This window comes from Engraulis encrasicolus, chromosome 5, assembly GCF_034702125.1.
Source record: "Engraulis encrasicolus isolate BLACKSEA-1 chromosome 5, IST_EnEncr_1.0, whole genome shotgun sequence".
In the NCBI taxonomy this organism is placed as follows: Eukaryota; Metazoa; Chordata; class Actinopteri; order Clupeiformes; family Engraulidae; genus Engraulis; species Engraulis encrasicolus.
The window spans coordinates 12,378,586-12,402,826 of NC_085861.1; the positions used below are offsets into that span (position 1 = coordinate 12,378,586).

At 44.6% G+C, this 24,241-nt stretch overlaps 2 protein-coding genes across 2 annotated transcripts in view; one reads left to right on the forward strand and one right to left on the reverse strand.

The window, feature by feature from the left end:
* stt3b (STT3 oligosaccharyltransferase complex catalytic subunit B) overlaps nt 1-1,110 on the forward strand; it is a 90,555-nt gene extending 89,445 nt beyond the window's left edge. Inside the window, exon 16 of the mRNA XM_063198724.1 lies at nt 750-1,110. Coding sequence (XP_063054794.1) covers nt 750-830 — 81 coding nt within the window. The 3' untranslated portion in view covers nt 831-1,110. The remainder of the gene's footprint in view (nt 1-749) is intronic.
* A 7,251-nt stretch (nt 1,111-8,361) lies between these two features.
* osbpl10b (oxysterol binding protein-like 10b) overlaps nt 8,362-24,241 on the reverse strand; it is a 118,770-nt gene continuing 102,890 nt past the window's right edge. The window contains exons 12-15 of the mRNA XM_063198454.1: nt 19,788-19,974; nt 18,237-18,419; nt 13,696-13,849; nt 8,362-12,002 (exon numbers count right to left, since the gene is read on the reverse strand). Coding sequence (XP_063054524.1) covers nt 11,958-12,002; nt 13,696-13,849; nt 18,237-18,419; nt 19,788-19,974 — 569 coding nt within the window. The 3' untranslated portion in view covers nt 8,362-11,957. The remainder of the gene's footprint in view (nt 12,003-13,695; nt 13,850-18,236; nt 18,420-19,787; nt 19,975-24,241) is intronic.

The window sequence follows — 24,241 nt, forward strand, 5'->3', positions numbered from 1 at the left end:
TGTCTTTTTTTGCTTTTTCCTCTCTTTTTTTCGTTCTTCTCCTCTGTCATTATTTCTCCTCTTCTCCCCATTTCTTTCTTTCTTTCTTTCTTTCTTTCTTTCTTTCTTTCTTTCTTTCTTTCTTTCTTTCTTTCTTTCTTTCTTTCTTTCTTTCTTTCTTTCAATGTCTTCCTGCCTTCCCCTTGGTCTTGTATCATTCACCCTGTCAGTCTTCATCACTTGCCTGACTTTTTTTTAACAATTCTTTTTTTAGTGGATTTCTTTTTTTGCTGTTTTTAGTTTTCTTTCGGTCTTCATCCTCCTTTATTTCCTTCTGTAGTTTTCAGTGTCTCTCTGTCCTTCCTTCCCTCCCTCCTCCTCAGTTTCCCCCGTTGCCTTCTCAGTATCCTGCCACTTCTTGAGGTGTCCTTCATGTAAGTCAGTCATGGGGAAACGGCAACCCGTCTATCCCACGACCGTGTGTGCACACGAGTGTGTGTTTCCCTGTGTGTGTGTGTGTGTGTGTGCGCACGTGCCAGTTGACTCATCAGGTGCATGTGTGTGTGTGCGTGTGAGTTAATTACTGAATTTGTCTTGTTTTCTTATCTGCTGCCCTACACGTCTAAGAAAGAGGGGTTTGGTGTGTGTGCATGCTAGCTTATTTATCGTGTGTGCGTGTGTGCGTGCGCGCGTGTATGTGTGTGCGCGTGTGTGTGTGTGTGCGTGCGTGAATCTGACATGTCTTGTGTTGTGTTCTGCTCCCTTCTCAGACGACTAAGAAGAAGAGGGGTTACGTGAAGAACAAGCTGGTGATGAAGCGCGGCAAGAGGCCAAACAGACGGTCGGTCTAAACCGACACCAGAAGGGACAGCAGGAAAAAAACAAACAAACAAAACAACCAAGATGAGAATCTCAAAGGACAACTTTAAAACAAACAAACAAACAAACAAAAAAAGACAATGAAAAAATGCCGCCAGTTTAAGTAACCCACCAATCAAAAGGAAGAGGAGGAGGAGACGTGCTCTATGCACTGTACAGCACGTCGTCATGGAGAGTTGCCAAGAGGAAGTGATGTCATGTCGCCGTGACGACATGGAGCTCTGTGACCTGAATGCCTCTGTTTTTGTTTTTCTGCTTTTTGTTTGTTGTTGATCTCCTGTGGGTAGGTGTGGTTAGGGGTGGATAGTATGGGGGTGGAGGGGGTTTGGATGGAGGGATGTGGGGGGAGCGGGGGACGAGAGAACAGAGCCAGAGCGAGGCTGCAGTCCATTTCTATCTAATTTAGTTGTTATGGAGACCCATCATCTGCATCATCATCATCATCATCATCATCATCATCATCTCTCGATGTCTTTCTGTTTTCTGTTCCGTTACATCGGTGAGTCTTTTTTGTTTTGTTTTGTTTTTATTTTTGTTTTGTTTCGTCGTTGTACTTGAATATTTTTGGTAGTTTGGGCCAAGTGGTCTTCTCCTGCCCCCACCCCCCCATTGTCATCAACACATCATCGCATCACATCCTATAGCATTGTACCACTGACCTGATGCACATCACATGACATTATCTCATGACATCATCACATGACCTCACATCATATTACATGGCAACTGATACACATCACATTACATAGCAACAGTCAGGGCTCTAAATGAACACCTGCCAACTGGCCAGATGCTGGTGAAATATCCGTTAAACTGGTAGAAAAGACCAACTCACCAGCCACTTTGACCCATTATTGAGTGTGTTTGGCTAGTAAGATTAACATCTGCTAGCCATTTTGGCTGGTGAGGAATAAAGTTAACTTGGAGTTCTGGCATCATAGCATTCTTCCACTAACACCCCCCGCAAACACAACATCACATAACACAGCATAGCACCACTGTCCTAACAGACACATAACATTACATAGCAACATGGCATCCGCCATGCACGTCCCCCCCGCAAACACACATCATCACATCACATCACATCCTAACACAACATAGCACCACTATGCTGATAGACACATGCCACCATGGGCCTATACTACAAAGCTGGTTCAGGATAACTTAAGGTTAAGTTAAGAGGTAAATCATCGAACAGAAGAGCCTGGAATCTTCATTTTCTTAAGAAAAGCTCTTGTATTAGATGATTTACCTCTTAACTTAACCTTAACTTATCCTGAACCAGCTTTGTAATATAGGCCCCATGACTAGCTGACATGCCATACTCCACGTAAACCCCAGCCATCTGGCACCAAGAGGGGAGGGGGTGCCACCAAAGAAGGTTTGTTGCTCAGGGCAAACGTTGATTGTTGGGGCAGGGGAGGGCATTTAGGGAGGGTGGGGTGGGATTGGGACGGGAGGGGACGGGGGTGGACTCATTAATTTAGCTTCTCGTAACATGGGAGGATGGGGTTGGTTGGGTGAGTTGGATGTGTGTATGCGGACGTTTGTGTGTACAGTGTGTGTGCGGATTAGTCACTCTAAACACTCATTCTTTCTTGACATTGTGTGCACGCCCGCCTTATTTTTAAGAAAAAAAACTTCAAAACAAGCAGAAAACAACAGCTCTAATGTATTTCTAGGTGAATTTTTCTTGGGCAGTTAGATTTTAAAAAAATCTCTTTTTTGTGCGTGTCGTTTTGTTCCTTCTTGTGTTTTTTTTACTGATTGTAAAAGAAATTGAAAGAAAAGTTGCAATAATATCAAAAGAGTGGGGGAGGGACAAAAGTGAGAAATGAAGTACTAGATTTGTTGGAATATAATAATTATAATATAAGGAATAAAAACCTCCCCTTCTGACGTCCTGCTGCTAGGCTTTCATTCGTTTATTTCTCAGCGTTGCTGCCAGCCTGTGTGTCAGACTGTCTGTCTGTGTACAATATGGTTCCTGTCTGTCTGTGTGTGTGTGTCTGTCTGTCTGTCTGTCTGTGTGTGTGTGTGTGTGTGTGTGCGTGCGCGCGTGTTCGTGTGCGTGCATGCTTGGTGTGCGCGCACTTGGTGTGTGTGTGTAGTCATTCAGCGAATACAACCCACACATCCTCGCCCTTGTGACTTGCTGGCCGCTAATGGGCCTACTCAGTGGGCCTGAGTGTAGCATCCAGGCTGCTGGCTGTGGACTGGGTGTAGGCCTGCTCTTAACCTAACCTTAAGGTAGTGGTGAATCATTCAATAGAAAAGCCTGGAGTTCTCATTTAAATGATACCTGCAGGTCGTATATCTTTTAGCATGTTTACCACTTCCTGTAGGTCAACTAAGCCTGGCTGATCACTTAACCAAGTTCTAGGAATAGCCTCCTGCTGGTACAACTACTATGAAGAACTCAATAGTTGCCTCATTTGTTGTTGTTTCATCTCAATGATTGTTTTCTTCCTCCTCCCAATCTTTGATGTAAAAAAAGGTGAAATCATCCACTTGTTGCTCCAAGAGATCGTTTTTATATGATTTATGTTTTCTTTGTTGATTTGTGTTGTTTTCGTTAAGAGTTGTCTCTACTTCTACATTTTTCCCTTGTCTCCCCCTCTAATTTTTGTCTCTAATGCTCCTTTCCTTTCCCAAAGGGCTACTGTGCCCCATGCAGTTGTGGTAGTAGTGTAATAGATCTTAATTGTTTACGTCTGGGGAGTTCTTGTTTTATTTTTCCTGTTCCGGCCCTCTTCTCCTCTTCTGCCTCGCCTGCCCACTGCTCTGCCTCTTCTCTCCTCTCCTCTTCGGCTTGCTTAGTAGTGTGACAACAGTTGCCACAACAGAGACATGTCGCTCGCTCATTCGGTCACCGCAGAGGGACGTAAAGGACGACACAGGCCACTGGAAGCCAACCACCGAACATCTTATTAATGATTAAAACGACGTCTCTTAAAGACGAAGACGAGGAGTAACAAAAAAAGAAAACTTAACTTCAAAAGGACTCAAGAGACACTCTAGGGTATTTATTTACACACATGCGGAAGCTAGCAGACGATAGGCTTCCAACACGAAATGCGAAAATTGTATTTTTGTTTTTCTAAGTCGGGGTTTATTCCTTCAATTGTAAAAAAAGAAGAAAAAAGATGGATGCTGTTTTGAGAATGAAATGATGCCTTTGTGATTAAAGGAGAAAATGAGAGTTGAGTCTTCAGCCTTTTTTTTCTCCCTGGATAGTTTTGGATCCAACTTTTTTAACTAATGTATACAGATTGTATATATTACTTTTAATGTCTGTAGCGAAGAGTAGTAGAGTTGCCCTGCTGGGACTCGAACCCGGACCTTCTGGGGAAGTAAACTGGGGCTCGTTGGCGTGACGATCAGAACACACCCACAACCCTAATAATGGTCACTCCATCACACTGCCTTCCCCTTCAGGAAGCGCTTCACACACTGATGGTGTCCCTCACGCCCATCATGCTTCTCCCATTTAGTGTGCCCCATCATCAATGCTTCACCCATCACTGGGGTCCCTCAAACCAGGGTCAGCAATCCTGGGGGTCCCTCCCATTGAATTACGGCTCACAGAATGGATATGCTTCCGATGGCCTTACGGTAGCCATCCCACTTCTGACACCATTTGTAGAAAGAGGAGTAGGGTTGTCCAGCCGGGACTCGAACTCTGACCTTCTGGGGTAGTAAACTGGGGCTCTGACCGCTACAGCAAAGAGTCAGGCTCGTTGGTGTGACAGTCAGAACACACCAACAACCCTGTGCATTGCTACACTCCATCACAATGTCAATATACTTAACCATTGGTTTTAACAAATTTCAATTTGCTAGCCTGGGCGAGTAGCCGACTGTTGACTCCGTCAATCAGTCTGGCAAAAGCCATGAGGAATCCGTCTCCGTGGACTATGGGAGATGGTCTGATCTTCCTCTATCATTTAAATGAATTGAAGTTCCAAACTCAAATTAAAACCCATATTGTGCTTTATTAGCATGCTTGTTACGTTATAGCGTCGCAAAAGCATACAAATAACAAAACGAAAGTGTGAATATAGTTACCTTAACCAATCAGTAACGGAGCTTGCGGGTGAGTTCTACGTCACCACTCTCAACTGTTTGCTGATTGGCGAAACACTGAGAGAACCGAGCTCGAGGCTTTTGCCAGACGATGTGCGGAGCCAAAATCTTTGGGTGGAGTACAGAGGATGGCGTCGCGAGGCTAGTCCTTTGCCCCCAAATTACAATATTAATGCACAGGTGTCAAACCCAAAACCCGGGGGCCATATCCGGCCCACAGTGTCATGTTACTTGGCCCATAAGGCCATTTCAGATGTGTTCAGCTGGCCCACAAACACCATTAACATATATTGATTCAATATAAATTAGGTTTAACAGCATAGTTATTTCAGATTCATAACAAAATACACTATGTAGGCCTACGGGCACATGATGCACCATATGACTGGAGTGTTGCAAATTTGTCTAACTTGAAGTATTTCTGAGAGATACGTGCATGCTCTGCGTGCATTTGCCTAACTTTGAGATACGTGCATGCTCAACATTTCAGTAATTGCATTTGGCCCGTGACTTGGTCCCAGGTTTTGATTATGGCCTATTGAATTTGAGTTTGACACCCTTGTCGTGCACTCTGACATGTCATTGAGCCCGTGGACCACTAGGTGGCACTAAAAGCATGTCTCATCATTGCACTCAGGTGGCTCATCATCACCAAAGAATAATTGCTGGTTTTAAATCAGATTGTTGTACTCATGGAAAAACAGTAAATCTACAGAAAGAAGTTCACAAGAGTCCGCACGAGCGATTGCCACGGCATCTTTATTTAAACAAATACACAACCTTGACACTCCTGGCCTCTTGGCATTGGATGCCCAACATGACAGCCTATACTGGAGTCCGTTTCTCGATTCTTGCCTTTGCTAACCGTCTTAAGTCGGTCTTGAGTTGGTCGTAAGTTGCTCTTGAGTTGGTCTTAAGTTGGTCTTAAGTTGGTCTTAAGTTGGTCTTTAGACGCAAGACCAACTTAAGAACAACTTAAGAACAACTTAAGAACAACTTAAGACCAACTCAAGACCTTGGTTACAACGTTGGTCTTAAGAACGAACAAAATGGCTAAAGTCGTTAGCAAAGGCACTGTCGAGAAACGACCCCCTGCTTAGCTGAACAAGTAGTGAGTGCAGTTTGCATAGGTTCTACAATGGGTAAAGTGAGTTTGGTCAAAGCTCTGTGAATACATTGTGATACTGTGCTTATAATCTGAGGTGGACATTCTGGCTCGAAAAAAACAAAAAACTAAAATGTGTGACTACAAGCTGGTCCTACATTACATTGCACACCTCCTCAGCCAGTAGCAGATACTAAACTGGTAAACAGGTGAAAGCGCCTGTCTGAAGAGATCAATATACACTAATAATAAATATATACATATAGTTAGACTTTACGTTAAGAGCCAGCTTGCCCATCTCTGCTTCTAAATAAAGTTGCACACAGATAACACTTAGACACATTCAGTTAGTCATTTCTACTGGTGTTATATCAGCCAGCCATTCAGCCATAGAGGGGGGGGGGAGTGTCTGCAGCTTGTCTTGTCTTCAGATCCACTACACAGTCAGTCACGCTTACACTTGTGCAAAAAAAAAAGTGCTTTTCTGTCTCAGTAAGGCTGGACATAAACCTGTAGTCAGTGCCTGAAACATCACAGAAACAGTGGTGTGTGGACACTCAAGATTACGTCCACAGTTGAAATTAAATGTAAATCCATTATTTGGCAGACAAAAAAAACAACATGAGGAGCATGGGATCCACATAAGAACCATGACAAATGGACATCCCATGATGTAGTTACTATCGGTAGTCAGCTTGTAACAGCAAAAGTCAGCCATTTAAAAGGGGAATAACATTCTGATGACACTGATGAGTTCCTAGTGCATGTGCAGGGCAAGTAAGAGCCTTAAAGGAACAGTACAACTCATGTCAAGGAATTGCTCATATGTAGTTAAGTCCCAATAAAATATGAGATTACATAGGATTTTTCGTCTATGTGTTTGCATTGCCTAGTTTAAAAGTATAGCCAAATTAAGAGTAGCAATGTCTATGGGAGCACACAAAACATCATCAAATGTACTTATAAACTACTTAAAATGTATGCAATGTTCAAAAGAGTGCAAAACAGTGATTTAATCCCGTCCTGTGACCACCTGGCATTTACTTCCAGTGGTTGTGCTAAGCTATGATAATAATTCAATCTAAGTACTGAAAACACTGAGAAGAAAATAATACCGTAAGCACATTCATGAATAATGCTTGGTAATACTGCAGATCAGCCATTATAGGTACTGTACCTCCTCACCCAGAGACTCCTCTGCATGGGGGCCGCTAGGTGGGGGAAGTGGTACAGATTCTAAGGGCCCAAGCACGGATAGGAGCCCTCAAGGGGGCCCAAGCACTGAGGGGGGCCCTTAAGGGGCCCCAAAATTCGAATCTTTCATGGGGCCCAACATTTCTGGCAGCGCCCCTGTGGAATACAGAGACTATCCATTCAGCTCCAGGTAAAGCCAGATTCCCACGATGCCATGCGCTGAGTACTGGCAGGGGCGGATCTAGCCATTTTGGGGCCCTAGGCGAAGTATAAACATGGGGCTCTCAAAAGTCATTATATAGACATAAATTCTGTGTTTTGTCTCATATCTATCTTCGATTACTTTACATAAGTGACAAATTAAGATAGAGACCATTTTTGTGTGTGTTAACCACAACTGGTGACAGTTGGGCCCCTGTAGAGGATATATTTGGTCTCTGGGCCCTAAGCAATTGCCTAGGTTTGCCTAATGGAAAGTCTGCCTCTGAGTACTGGGGTATCTATAAGGAGACATTTGTTCACGTATTTAACCTGGTCCCTCAATGAAGCTCCATTACTAATCAATTTAAGTCCTTGAATCTGTTTGGCATGACCTCAAATTATAAGATGTTTGTCTGGGACTGGGTAATGGGGTACGTTGAACGGATTTAGGAAAGTTGATAGGATTAGAGATGTTGCCTGCCGATGCCAACAGCAAAGGTGTAGTCAAAGCTTGGAGATCAAACAAATACAACCTGTAAAGCAAACAAACAAAACCTCGCCACATTTGATTTCTCGAATCAGCTGATCCATAGGCATACGTATTACAAGAGCGAAACATCATCTTGACTAATGAATTCATCTGTGTTTGGTAACTGTACAGAGAGAGAGCAGACGATGAGAGTTTGCTATGGAAGCTTGGCCTACTGCAGCTGCCCAACTCTACCAGATACAGTATGATGTCATTTACACTAAAACTTGGAGTAAAAACACACACAGTGGTAGTGGTAGTGTTTCTCAACGGGGGCCACGGGTTGGGACTTCTCGAAGCCTCATGGGCCCATAGCTCAGAAGAGGTTTGAGTGAATGAGTGAGTGAACAAGCAGAGTTGTATGAAGTAGAAGTAGAAGTACTCATACAGATGTAATTACAACTCTAGTGATATGGTATTACATGGTTTCAACTTTAGCCCGATTCGGACGGAACTTTTATTACCTATGGACCCCCGGTAATTCGGAATAATTACAGAGAATGTCTGAGTTCTTAGTCCTGTGCGAATGTGCCATGCCTGCGATTTGTGAGGTAATAATTCCGCCGCGAATGACCTACTGTTTTTCGGCGAATCTCAGACGTCCTGGGGTAATTTTACATAGGCGCGCCGTCTGAACTCCCTTGTAATGTCTGTGAATTGACTAAATAACAGACGTTTATTTATCCCGTCCGAATGCGCCCCGAAAAATCACGGAGGTCCAGGGGTAATTGCGAATTACCATGGGTCCATAGGTAATATTTATCCCGTGCAAATCAGGCTTTAGTAATATCATACTACTAGTGTTGTAATTAGGTTTGTGAAAGTATTTACTTTTAATTCTACTTTATACAACTCTGTGGATGAGTACTACCATATGACCACTGGCAAGGACAAAATGGGACAAATAGTGTTCAAAAAACAGATACTAGCATTGAGTGTGTCTTGCCATGACTATCCACTTCCATCTCTTCTGGGCCTCCTGAATTGTACTCATCTAGCTCCAATAGTGTTCGTCAATACGTACGTAGATACTGTAGATCAGTGGTTTTCAACCTTTTTTTGAAGAAGAAATGCCCCCTCGATCTCATCACAAGTCTCCCAACGCCCCCTTGACATCATCATAAGACTGACAACGCCCCCCCGTAGTATTAAAAAAAATAATGGACTAATGCCCCCAATGACAACTAAGCACCGCCCCCTCTCAGCTGCATACTTGTCAATGCCCCCCTAGAACTCTCAAACGCCCCCTGGGGGGCTGTACCGCCCCCGTTGAGAAACACTACTGTAGATACTGGCATTGGATGTGCCCTTATTGTCTACTCATACTGTAGGCTACTCCAGTGCTGCCCCCCTGGATTGCCCTCCTCTAACTGCAATAGTGTTGTCCCAGCATGGAGGTACACTGTAAAACATTGCGGCCAGTTTAACGTAAACAAGTAAGTTGCCCTGCTGCCTTTAGTTTTGTAAGTTAACTCAACTTGAGAAAGCCTTGAGTTGAGTTAAGTCTTGAATTGAGTTAACTTACAAACTTAAGGCAGCAGGGCAACTTACTTTTTTTACGTTTAACTGGTTTGCAATGTTTTAGAGTGTATAGTAGCCTAATGATCCGCATAGAGCTGCCTGTTAGAGGGATTAGCAGAGGGCAAATTGAGTTTTGCTTGACTGAGTCCTGCTCCTTCACATGACTGTGTTTTTTTTACAATACTGCATGTTTTGTGGTGCTGGCACAGGGTTTCAGTCTAGCTTTCAAGTAAACCCTTCCTTTTCTTTCTCTCCCCCCCCCCCCATAACAGCTTTTCTCCATATTTTCTTTAGTACGGGAATTCACCTTCAGGGAGGGGGTGGTCAGCGACAAACACAGAGAAACACTGCATTTCATTGCATTTTGTTCTGAAAGTTACTGTTCAAAGACGCACTGAAAACTGGGTCATTCTCTTGTGGTGTTTCAACTTTTTTCGGATTTAATTTGGCGGTTTGTTTGTTTGTTTGTGCACTGCTTCCCTTCATTCCAGAGGTCCGTTTCTCGATTATTGTCGTTGCTTACCGTTCCCTTGGATTTAGTGGTGAGCGTCGCTGTCGAGAGAGAGAGTTAAGTCGCTCGTACGAAGGACTTTGTTAACGACGATAGCAAAGACGGTTTCGAGAAACGGACCCCAGGTCCATGTGAGGCATGTGATGTAATTGTTCCGTGCTAATCAGAGTGCGTTTGGCTGGGCGGGCAGTGTGGCGTCATGTGCCCTCCAGCCCCCGGGGCACCGCTGAAGCTTCCTGCTATAGCCAGGGCAGCTGGCAGGAAGGGACAAAAGGGGTCAGTTGTCCTGGGCCCAGGAGTGAGAGGAGAGGAGGCCCAGAATGGGGTCTTCAGTACATTGTATACAGCAGTGTTTCTCAACTGGTGGGTCACGACCTAAAAGTGGGTGGCAGAGGGGTCATGGGTGGGTCGCGGAGCCTTGGTGTAAAAAAAAATGTAATTCTGAAAAAAAAAATCCAACTTTTCCTGCAACAATTTACAACTTTTGTCATCTGTTGTCATAGATACAATCTGAATGTTTATGCGAGATAGATAGCGTGCAACCAGTCATTCGAGTCTTGGTTACATTTTGAGAATTGCATTGAATTGACTTGAATGCTAAAAAAATTGGGTCGCGACCGAATGAGAGTGGAAAATGGTGGGTCCCAAGACTGTTCCAGTTGAGAACCACTGGTATACAGGGCTCTAAATTAACACCAGCGCACCAGCCAAATACAGGTGAAATTTCAGTTTGTCTGGTAGAAAATACCATCTTACTAGCCACTCTGACCCACATCTACAAGTCATTTTGGCTGGTGATGGAAAAAAAATAATGTAGAGCCCTGATTGTACAGCATATATTGGGGAGGGGGGGGTCCTTTCAGATGACTCTGTCCTGGCCTCAGCCCAAGCTGTCAGCAGTGTTGCCTGTAGCAAAAGCAGCATCCGCTAGCAGGCCAAACATCTGGATGCGGTGCTAATTAATTAGCTGTGTGTGCGGATGGTGGGAATGCCGAGAGAGATCATCTGCACCTAATGAGAATGGGCGTGGGCAGCATGGGTGAAGCTGAGGAGCAGCATGTACCGTACCACTGAGTATGCCACACACACACACACACACACACACACACACACACACACACACACACGCACACAGGCACACACCCATGCACCCCCCCCCCACACACACACACACACGGGCACACGCACACACACACAGGCATGCACACACACAGAGGCACACAGCAATGCACGCATTGGCACACAAACAAACACACTACCCAAAAGCCCAGGATAACTTCTGTGTGTGTGTGTGTGTGCGTGTGTGTTCAAAGAGAGTGTCTGATAACAACATTGTGCTGCCCAAAGGTACTGTACGTGTACTTTACTAGAAGGCCTTCACACAAGATGGCCGCTGCACCTTCAATCAAATACCTGGTGTAGAAACAAAATGGGTTCTTTAACTGCCATGAAAACAAACAAACTAACAAATAAAATCAAGAAAGTATTCCTAAAATTGGCTGCCAAAAGGTTAGGTGTCCTCTTCTCACTTTTAATGTCCACTGTTGAAATATTCCAGGCGGGTAAAAACTCACTGGGGGAAAAAAATGTCCTGTGAGCGTTCTGCTCACGTGTTGGGTCAGGCTACGTGTTTGGCACAGGTCACTTTGGGAGCTACACAGCGTGGGTTTGGTTTTACTGGAGACTTGTTTGGCCCTACAGTATTGCACTTCCTCATCATCATCATCATTATCATCATCATCATCATCCTCGTCATCATCATCATCATCATCATCCACATATCTGTGATGTCCAATCATCTCGTTCTGGTCTCATCTTAGTCCCGCCCCCCCTTTGCTGCATCCTCCACTCCGACTGGCCAGCCCTCCCTCTGTGTAGCCACACCCCCTTCTGTGGGCTGGGCTGTGTGATTGACAGCTGGAGTTTGGCGTCTTGCTTGTGGAGTCTTGTCAGTGAGTCTTCCACAGCGGGTTGTGATACACCCAGCCGTCGCCCTGTACGCATGGACACAAACACACACAGAGACACAGACACACACACACACACACACACACACACACACACACACACACACACACACACACACACACACACACACACACACACACACACACACACACACACAGGGGAGGAAGACGTTTTAGTTATCAACATTCTTCCATAGACAACATATCAATGGTTCACTAATGTGCACTAATGGGTAGGGAGTTGGATCAGATGGTTACAGGTTCAAATCCCACTTAACCGATTTTAGCCTAAGCCCTTTTTGGGAAAAGGTGCCATCTCCCTATTAAAACCTAAATATCTCAGCCTCCGAAGCACATAAACACATGAATTAAGTTGCATTTAAAAAGCTAGAACCTTCATTTTGTACTACAATGTGTTCATTCAGCTCTAACATACCCACATTTTTAGTAAAAGAGCTCAAATCTCAAGAACCTGAATGGAGCGTATATGTCGCTCCAGGACACAATGGGTTAAACCAAGGTACCTAACCTCAGGCATTGCAACTACCCCTATGCTGCCCACTCCCAAATCATGGTCATGTTATGGATATTTAAGTAATAAAGTAATATTTACTAGTCTGGCCAAAATACAGTCCGCATTGCCACTAAAGTTGTGGTGTACCATAGGCTATCGCCGATGTCATTCTGATGCACCAAACCCCAGCTGGTATCACAATTTTCTGTTGCTAATAGACTCAGGTCGCAATTTGACATAGTTATTACTATTATTATATTATTAGAATAGCATTGCTATTTGTTTAGACCTGCAGACGGCACAAACAGTGTCGAGTAGCGTGAACTGCGATTCGAATTTGCACCGAGTAGAATGGGCACGAGACCTGTCTGTCTCAGGCGCCTATACCATCCCCCGCTGTTGGCAGGAATATGCACACTTCTTTTGTCTTCATTTACTTTTCTACTTAGTATACAAGCTCTTCTACAAACATCCCGACCCCTGTCACCCTGCAGGTGTTGACTATTGAGTCTGTAACAGGCAAATTACGACGCGCTTCCTCATCCCCCGTTGCAATGAACGTCGCCAGCATAGCGACAGTATAGCCTACAAAGCAGCACGCAATATTTACCTCGCGTCTTGATCGGAAAAACCTTCCCTTCCTCATTATATAAGTCTCCTGCAGAAACAAACACTTCTATTGTGTACTTACAAGTGAATGAATGAAGGGTTTTCCTGTTACAGTCCCCATGATCGACAAATAGACTATCGATAGTCTCCCTCAGGCACGCATTCACTCACTCACTCACTCACTCACTCACTCACTCACTCACTCACTCTCTCACTCTCTCACTCTCTCACTCTCTCACTCACTCTCTCTCTCTCTCTCTCTCTCTCTCTCTCTCTCTCTCTCTGTTAGCTGTCTATCTTGTGGGTACACATATGCAGGGTCATGCATATCTTGACTTGTGCATATACAGTATTCATTGGGAAATAACGTGAAAGGTAGAGATGGAATTGCTCAAAAAGCCGGTGCTCAGGACATTGCACATTGATAAACATTTTTTTAACACTATTATTAATATATTATACTAATATATATATATTATACTAATCTGGTGACCAAGACTATAAAGGGTCAAGTATGTATTATACTATTATTATTATTATCATTATTATTAATATTATTATTGCTGTTGTTGTTGTTGTTGTTGTTGTTATTCTGACCTCTTTCGTGAAGTGTTTTGGTTTCCAGGGTGTGTTGGTGGCGGCTCGCTGTCTCTCCTCGCTGCGTTGTCTCTCCTCCAGCTGGTGCTTGTGTTCCGTTGCTACCTCCATGTTGCCCGACTTCAGTGCCGTCGTCACGTGCTGCCACAGACGCCTGTCAATCAGACACAAACACAGACACGCCTGTCAATCAGACACAAACACAGACACGCCTGTCAATCAGACACAAACACAGACACGCCTGTCAATCAGACACAAACACAGACACGCCTGTCAATCAGACACAAACACAGACACGCCTGTCAATCACACACAAACACAGACACGCCTGTCAATCACACACAAACACAGACACGCCTGTCAATCAGACACAAACACAGACACGCCTGTCAATCAGACACAAACACAGACACGCCTGTCAATCAGACACAAACACAGACACGCCTGTCAATCAGACACAAACACAGACACGCCTGTCAATCAGACACAAACACAGACACGCCTGTCAATCAGACACAAACACAGACACGCCTGTCAATCAGACACAAACACAGACACGCCTGTCAATCAGACACAAACACAGACACGCCTGTCAATCAGACACAAACACAGACACGCCTGTCAATCAGACACAAACACAGACACGCCTGTCAATCACACACAAACACAGACACGCCTGTCAATCAGACACAAACACAGACACGCCTGTCAATCAGACACAAACACAGACACGCCTGTCAATCAGACACAAACACAGACACGCCTGTCAATCAGATACAAACACAGACACGCCTGTCAATCACACACAAACACAGAGGCCAGGGCTGGACTGGTAATCTGGCATACAGAGAGTTTTCCCGGTGGGCTGCCAGTCTTCAGGGGCCAATATTGTTGTTTTCGTTTGATTGTTTGTTTAAAAATGTTGCCCCGGAGACCAGCTCACAGAATTTAGATGGGGCGGCAGATCGGTGCATCCTTAATATACAATGGACTGAGCCCATCATAATTCTAGTAGGGGTGTGGGGATGAGGGGATTGTTTATAACAAAAAAAAAACCAAATAGGCCCGGACCCGGTTGTGGTCCAAGTCCAGCACTGACAGAGACGGATGTCAATCACACAAAACAGAGACGGATGTCAATCACACAAAACAGAGACGGATGTCAATCACAAACCAAACACAGAGATAGCTGTCAATGGGGCATATAAAACTACCTTTCATAAAGGTCATGGCATGAATTAGTGTATATCCGATTCAGAGGCACTTTTTTCTCTACCAATACATTTTACGGACAGTATTTCCTGGTTGAGGTACCACACTAGAACACCCAGGTACTGTGGGTCAGAAGGGCGCATACACATGACACAGCCTGCCAGGCCAGGGGTTAGTGGATTACCCACATAGACAGACAGATCTATTGCACATTTTATAATCCCATAACTGTAGCTCAGCCAGAGCAACACTCACTACAACTGCACAGCACTACAATACACTGCACTACACGACACTACACTGTGCTGCACTGCACTACACTACACCACACCACACTGCACTAGAGTATACCACACTATGCTGCACTGCAAAACACTGCACTACACTGAACTGCAATAAACTACACTACAATACACACTAGAGTCTATTCACTACTGACTACCCTCTTCCATTGATCCGCCCAGGCCTTTAGTGGGCTAGAAGAGCAACACATACTCTGATGAGCATGGTGAAGAGGACCACACCATGGCAACACCCAGCATCCCGCATCCCACATCCAGCATCCTGCATCCAGCATCCTACATCCCACATTCCACATACAGCATCCCACATCCAGCATCCCACATCCAGCATCCCACCTCCAGCATTCAGCATTCAGCATCCCACATCCAGCACCCAGCAGTCAACATCCCACATCCCGCATCCCACATCCAGCATCCTGCACTCAGCATCCTGCAGCCAACATCCAGTACCCAACATCATGAATCCAGCATTCCACATTCAGCACCCAGCCTCCCGCATCCAGCATTTCACAATCCACATCCAGCATCCTGCAACCAGTACCCAGCATCCAGCATCCCACAGTGCAGATCAGATCAGTTGTTCACCTTTTGTGAACCAGATCAGTGCAGGGAGCTGGACAGTGGCAATGGTGATGCTGGTGGACTGCAGAGAGCAGAGGCCAGGCTTGTGTCGTGGATACACTACTCTGTCTCTGTCTGCCTGTCTGTGTCTGTCTGTGTGTGTATCTTTGACTGTCTCTACCTCACTCTCTTTTCCAAACACAAATACACACATTCATTCACACACTCACATTTATGTAGTGTGCTGATAAAGTCTCTCTCTTGCTCACTCGCTCTCTCTCTCTGTTACCCAGTGTTTAAACCAGGTCAGTGACAGTTTTACGGTTGGCCAATACTGGCCATATGATGTGTTGTGCTGTATTGTGTTGTGTGTGAGTGTGTGAGTGTGTGTGTGTGTTTGACATGCACACATTTTCCCCTTAAATGATTACAGCTGGGTTTTCTGTGAGAGGAGAGTACCGGTACAATATGGAGGTTTGTGTGTTGTGTGGGAGCGATTGCATAATGCTATTGTGACAGACGAGAAGAAACAACTCCCACCATCACTCAGCAGGGACAACAACAATTTAAGCAACAACAAGATTTTGACATATGGTGTAACACTCTGCCTTGTAAGTTTTACTGTAAACATACTCCCATCTTAAAGGGGCATGACATATTCTCAGCAGGCCAATAGAAAATGTAATACAGACAGGCTGAAATACACTTCGTTGGTATGTTTTATTTTCCTGGTGAACCAGTAGCCTGTAAGTAACAGGCTACTGGTACACTGCCCTTTCACGCCTCTCCGCAGGCGGGGTTTAGTCAAAAGATGCTTGCACGCGGTTGGAGCAACCTCATATGAATGACATGACACTTCGACCACTCACGTTGAAGCTTTGTGACGTAGGACGTGTCGTCACGTAAGCGCCGCCAGGTCGGGAACCAAAACAGAACAACGTCCTTTAGAAAATCAACTTGAGGTATTTTGGATAACACCGCTGAAATTGCTGCTTCCATCCCGACGCATGATAACTCCTCGCACGCCGCCATTACTGTTGTGATTCAGGGAGGGGGCGGGCACAGCCGAACTACCCTGGGGGAGGGTGTTGCGTTCGATAAACGTCATACCCACTGAAATCCCTCCCTACGATCCTGATTTGTCGTGCTGCCCCGGTTATTTCGAAAACGGAGGAGGAGAGCGAATCACAGGTGTACCAGAAGGATTGTGTAGCCCAGCCCCCTGGGCGTCAACACATAGCTTCTGGTTCACCAGGAAAATGTTTTATGGCATAATAGTGAGATTGCCTTTGACTCAATGCAGTACTGTTGGTCCTAACAGGAGGGCGATGGAATCACCATCACCAGGGTTGTTGGTGTTCTCTGGCTGTCACCATAATGAGCCTGGCTCTTTGGTGTACCGGTCCGGACAGGACCCCACTTTGGTACCCCAGCTCATCTGGGCTCCAGGCAACTTTACTCTTTATCGCAACAAATAGGTACAGTAGGCACTATCCCAAAACAGGCCAGCACAACTGAATTCATTGCTGGCATCAAAGATCCAGACATAAGTAGCTGCACCACATCCATCCACACAATCCAGACCATCAAACCAAAACATCCAAAGGCAGTTGCACCCCCGTCCCCTTGCTGTCTTGGACTCAAGGGCTCTGCATACTTACCTGGAGTCAAACCATAGATATCAACACTAGATGCTGTGTTCATATTAGACAATAAAGCTTTTTGAGTCTATGAATCATGAATCAACTCAGCATCTAGTGTTCATACTGTATCTATGCCCTTTCTCACCTCACCTGAACCCAAACACACCTTGCTCTCTCTCTGTGGTGATAGTGGTAGTGGGGGCTCGATGGTTGGCAGTGGGCGCGTGGGACCCTCAGTGCGACTCACCCAGCCGGAGAGAGAGGCTTCCTGCACATCCCAGCCTTTTGTCACACCATTTGGACCCGTGTCACAGTGTGGACACCACTCTCCTCTCTCTCTCTCTCTCTCTCTCTCTCTCTCTCTCTCTCTCTCTCTCTCTCTCTCTCTCTCTCTCTGTCTCTCTCTCTCTCTCTCTCTCCTCGCCTACCTCGGCTGGACTCAAACATCCCTCACTCATCTGCAAGTTTGCCAAATTGGGCTGTTTAGGATAACCATCAGCAGGTAAAAACATCTAAAAACATCTATTTTTCTGTACATTTATGGACTGGAATATAATGATAATTAAGTTAAAATTGGGCGAGCTCCAGAAAAATCGGGAACTTCTCCCACTTTGTCGGGAAGTAAACAACCAGTAGCAAACCAAAGGAGCCGGGTCAACCATGCCATTTGGGAAATGTTAATTGCTATGGTCTTAGTCAGACCAAGTCTCAGAGAGATTTGAAAGTCGATTAAAAATCAGGCTCGCGTTTTAGTGCATCCAGGCCGTTTTTGAGCATTTTCTGGACTGGAAATCATCAGTCCACATGTGGCAACTGTGCTCACCTGGACTCAAACGGCCCTTGCTTGTCCATGGGCCGGATCTTCTTCCTGATAACTGGCAGCTTGCATGTGTCAATCACTTTGGTCTCTCCGCTGCTATAGGTGAACTCCAGCGTTCCGTTCCACTCCCCTTGCGCCTTGCAGACGATGGTTCCCGTGGAGTTCTGCTTCACCTCCGCTGTCACTCTGTCACACAAAGGAAGCAGGAATATTACTATAATTATTGTTATTATAGTGTCTTTCCATTCTATTTTTTTTCTTATAAGGCTCAGAAGTGAAGGTAGGCTCGCACACTGAAAAAGATGCAAGGTACAAGGTAAAAGACACATTTCTAGCACAAGGAGTTTTTCTTATTTTTTAGAAAAAAAACCCTCTTTGTGCTAAAAATAACCTGTGTGCTAGACAGTTATGTCTTTTTCAGTCTACAAACCTGTCTTCAATTTTTAACCATATTGATGGATATCTAGGAGTACATCTAACATCACATGCTGAAAGATTAACTCTTTATGTCACAATGATAACGACTATGACGTCACATTACATAGACGGTGCGACGGTACGGCGGTTCGTACTGTACTTCCAGACACCTCTGCTGTCACTGTTACATGACACAAGAGGATTACATTTACGATCACAGGCTGAAGGATTAATGTTTATATCACAATGATGACGACTATGACGTCACACTATAGTACTGTACTTCCAGACTCCAGGATGCATCTGCTGTCACTCTGTCACATGTCAGAAGAGGATTACATTTACGACCACAGGCAGAAAGATTAACTGTCTACAGTACATAATGTCACACGGATGATGTCCACAACATGGCATTACACACTGCATACATCCAGACTCAATATGCCAGATTTGCACTTCCGAGTACTTCAAATACAGTCTTTTTATGTGACATGGATCATGCCTATGACCAGGGGTGAATTTCTCGAAACCAAAGTTGCTAACTACATTAGCTACTTCGTTGCTTTCAATGCATTTTCCCATTGGCAACTACTGAAGTTGCTAACAGGCTAACAACTTCCCTTTTGAGAAACTCACCCCAGAGTTGTATAAAGTAGAAGTAGAAGTACTCCGACAGGTGTAATTACAACACTAGTAGTGTGATATTAACAAGTTGAAACCATGTAATACCATATCACTAGTGTTGTAATTCTGTAAGGGCACTTCTACTTCTACAACTTTGCCTATGACACTTCCATGCATTTCAAAGATAGTGGTTTAATACTGACCAAACATGCATAATAACAGCAGTGTAAAAGAGTGAAGAGTAATTACTTTCACTTTTTGGCTAATGCACCACAGATGATGTGCCGTATGGTCCAGCACTCTATTTCTTTCCACACGCACACATACACGCACGCACACAAGCACACATGCACACACGCACACACACACGCACACACACACACACACACACACACACACACACACACACACACACACACACACACACACACACACACACACACACACACACACACACACACACACACACACACACACACATTACGCGCACACAAACACACACACACCACACACCTGTGCACTTTGCCTCCGTAGAAGGGCTTGGTGTGGAAGTTGACGGCGGCCGAGTATCCGGTCTTGGCGCAGGAGATGGAGACCTTGCCCCCCAGCTCCACCCACGGCACCGTCAGGATGGAGCGCGCGTACGCAGACGGCAACGTGAACACATACACCTCATCATGCTCCAACAGGTGCAGAGCCCCTGAGGAGAGAGAGAGAGAGAGAGAGAGAGAGAGAGAGAGAGAGAGAGAGAGAGAGAGAGAGAGAGAGAGAGAGAGAGAGAGATTGACATTTTTATTAAAGCACTTCATTGTGAATCAAATAAGAATGCACCATAACAATCAGTCAATCAAAAGGTGGGAAAACAAAATGTTATCATGATCTGTTACAGAGCAGAGAGAGAGAGAGAGAGAGAGAGAGAGAGAGAGAGAGAGAGAGAGAGAGAGAGAGAGAGAGAGAGAGAGAGAGAGAGAGTCCATGAATAATTATTGTCAATGTTTTGATTCGCTTGATGTTCTAATTCTGTAGGAGTTTCATGTGTTATTGAAGCATTTGAAAAAATGGCCTTCTGTGCCTTTTAATGGAATACCCCTGTCTTAGGGCAACCATTTTGCCCCGAAAAATGGGGCCTCCAAAATTGAGGGCCCCTCCATAATTATTATTTAATATGAGGGGGGCCTCCTGACCAGCTATGCTTAGGGCCTCCAAAACCTCAGCAGCGGCCCTAACAGTACAATACCGTAAAATATAACACTTAGACAGTGTTACACAACAGTAAGACAGTGTAATTTCCACACAAAGTCTATGCATACTGTACCAAAAACTGTGAATATCATCAAAATCATTTTTACATCGTCTCTGTGACATGTTTATGCCTTCTTCACAGTTGCATAAAACACAGTGGAAGCTTATGAGTCCTGGGTGCGAGACAGGCGAGGCAGCCCATCATTATCTCAGATGATGTAGAGGGGAATATGTCAGAGAGAGAGAGAGAGAGAGAGAGAGAGAGAGAGAGAGAGAGAGAGAGAGAGAGAGAGAGAGAGAGAGAGAGAGAGAGAGAGAGAGAGAGAGAGAGAGAAAGCACAGGAGGTCAGCTGAGGAGACAAGATGTGCGTGCTTAGACCTCCAGTCTCCATGGCTGCCCCTGAACCACCTTACGAAACCATAGTATTTTTCAATATACAATGGGAAAAATATATCAATATCTCTGTATATTTCATATGCAACATATGAAAATGCTATTATTGAAAATCCTGTCAATATTTTTGTCATTATCAAATTATTTTCATCACTTACAGTATATATAAATGGTAACACTTTATTTTAGGGATACATCTATTAGCACTAATACATACAATATTAATGCCTGTGTAAGTAACTTGTAAGGCATGTACTAAGCAAAATAAGACAGTTGTTAAGCATGTATTCACAAATGTCTTGTTCATGCACAATAATGGATTTAATACCAATATAACCTAAGTAAGGACCTAGTAGGCCTAGATATATATTTATTAGTAAGTAGTAAGTGCCAGAAAACAATGTGTGTAAGCTCCTGGTACATTGTGTGAACAAACCCTGAACAGTGTGAAAACAGATGTGGAATAAGGGTCCCTATTCTAAAGTGATGCACTGCTCAGCCCAGATGGCTTAGGGCCCCCGCACTACCTAGGGCCCCCACACTACCAAGGGCCCCCACTCTACCCACACCCCGCCCTCAGGAAGCAAAGTGTAAGAACTTTCCTGAATCTGCATTAGTCACATTGATCTCACTTATTCTATTTAATATATTATAAAGTAATTGGAAGCACTATATAGCAAGGATTGGACGTAAACTTCTCAATGACGGTGGGTGGTGAGATGTCATTTTTTCATACACCAATTAGTTTTAATTGTAAAAACCCTACAATAAATGCAGAATATAACGATGAGTAATAGTTTGGAAGCGAAACTAAGCTATTCCTTTGTGATAAATAAGTTAATGTTTGAGAAACTTAGCTCCAAGAAGTGCAGTGCATGATGGGTACGCCCTTAGTCAGAAATGCAATGCATGGCCAATGCAGCAATGATAATATTTCTGTTGTTACGTACATGTCAAATTGTTTGGATAGCATCTAAATTTCACGAGTGAGGGGAGGAGCTAAGGACAGGCTCATGAAAGGCGTGACGTTTTCCATGTGCGTTACGCCCATTTGCGGGGGAAAACAGCCCATGCAAGTCAATTGGTGATGTTGGGGTTTAATAAACGAAAGATACGGACCAGCGTTGTTCACGCGCAACATGCCGAAAACGTGTTGTGTTGCCGACTGTTCAAATAATAAAGCCAAACAGCTGTGGCTGAAGCATGGACTGTGTTCATTTAGGCTAGTCGATGTAGCATGTAAGTCAATGAGACATTCGGTTTGTTTTCACCCATAAAGGGGCGTAACACATATTAAAGAGCAAAGAACCCAGATGGTCGTTCATGAGTATAGGCTCAGAGCTGGGTAGGTTGTCTGTTGGCCTAGATTGCGTACCCATCATGCACTGCACTTCTTGAAGCTAATGTTCTCAAACATTAACTTAATTATCACAAAAGAATAGTTTAGTTTTGCCTCAAAACTATTATTCTAATGTTCTGCATTTATTTTGGTTTTTTTTTACAATTAAAACTCAGTGGTACAAGAAAAAAATTACGTCTCACCAACCCACCGCCATCGATAAGTGTACGTTCAATCCTTGCTATATAAAGGCTCCTGTTACCTTCCTCATATAGTTGTGGAAAAGAGGAAGCTAGATGACTCAGCTGAGTATGTAGTAATTATTTAATATACCCTTACACTTTGTGGATTGGGGGGGCTAGGTAGCGCGGGCCTGGGTGGTGTGGGGGCCCTAGGTAATGAGGGGGACTTTGGTAGTGCGGAGGCCCTGAGCCATCTGGGCTGACCAATGCATCACTTTAGAATAGGGACCCTTATTCCACATCTGTTTTCACACTGTTCAGGGTTTGTTCACATAGTGTGTTGGGAGCTTGTACACATTGTATTATTTCACTTACTACTTACTAATAAATAGAAATATAGGCTTACTGGTCCTTACTAAGGTTATATTAGTAATAAATCCCTAATTGGGCATGAACAAGACATTTGTGAATACATGCTTAACAACGGTCTTATTTTGCTTAGTACATGCCTTACAAGTTACTTACACAGGCATTAATATTGTATGTATTAGTGCTAATAGATGTATCCCTAAAATAAAGTGTTACCATAAAAATGTATAAAATAAAAAATACTAAAATATATAACATTCTATTACCATATAAATATATTTTCTTTGAGAAAGTTAAGGATCTTTCTCACATCCACCTAATCGCACCCCATCTCACCCTCCACCATTCCATCACCTCCACAACCAGCCCAGCCAACTATCTCTCTCTCTCACACACACACACACACACACACATCTCCCCTTCCCTCCAGCCCTCACCTCACCCGTAGTCATGGTTACATAACTCAACAGCTGTCTTGAGGCCCAAGCTGCTGCGTGTGTGTGTGTGTGTGTGTGTGTGTGTGTGTGTGTGTGTGTGTGTGTGTGTGTGTGTGTGTGTGTGTGTGTGTGTGTGTGTGTGTGTGTGTGTGTGTGTGTGTGTGTGTGTGCGCGCGCGCTTAGGTCTTTGCCGAGCAGATGCACAGCTGTTCCACCACCACAACACACACACACACAGAGGAGGTGGCGGAGGAGTAGTGGGTTGTGTGTGTGTGTGTGTGTGTGTGTGTGTGTGTGTGTGTGTGTGTGTGTGTGTGTGTGTGTGTGTGTGTGTGTGTGTAAGAGAGAGAGAGAGAGAGAGAGAGAGAGAGAGAGAGAGAGAGAGAGAGAGAGTGTGTGTGTGTGGGGGGGGGAGGTCTGGTGGGCTGCTTGGTGGACTGAAGGGGCTGGGTGGAGGTGAAAAGGTGGAGATGGTGGTGGTGGTCTGAAGGGGCTAGGTGATGAGGTGGAGATGGTGGTGGTGGTGGCACGATAAGAGGGTGCTGAGATCGAGTGGATGGGTGCAATAGAACAGGGATCGGATTCTCCAGGTACCAACACACACACACACACACACACACACACACACACACACACACACACACACACACACACACACACACACACGCACGCACAATACAATACAATATTCAATACATGGGTTTCCCGTTTGCTGCTGTCCCTCAAAAAATGACTCACGTGGTTGGCTGCTTAGCATCTTGCCCCTCCTCACAGCGCTAAAGTTTGTAAACGGGAAACCTATTCATTACTGCTGAGGCTACAAGGCCAGGTACTGTACATTACTGGCTGTTCTCTGGCTAGTAATGTAGGGCCGATAGTCTGGCTAAAAGAGTAAATAGCTACACCTAACAATTAGGGCTGTAATGATATTGTATCGAACCGAGACATCGTGATACACAGAGTCACGATACTGTACCGCGATGCAAGGAGGCAGTATCGTGATA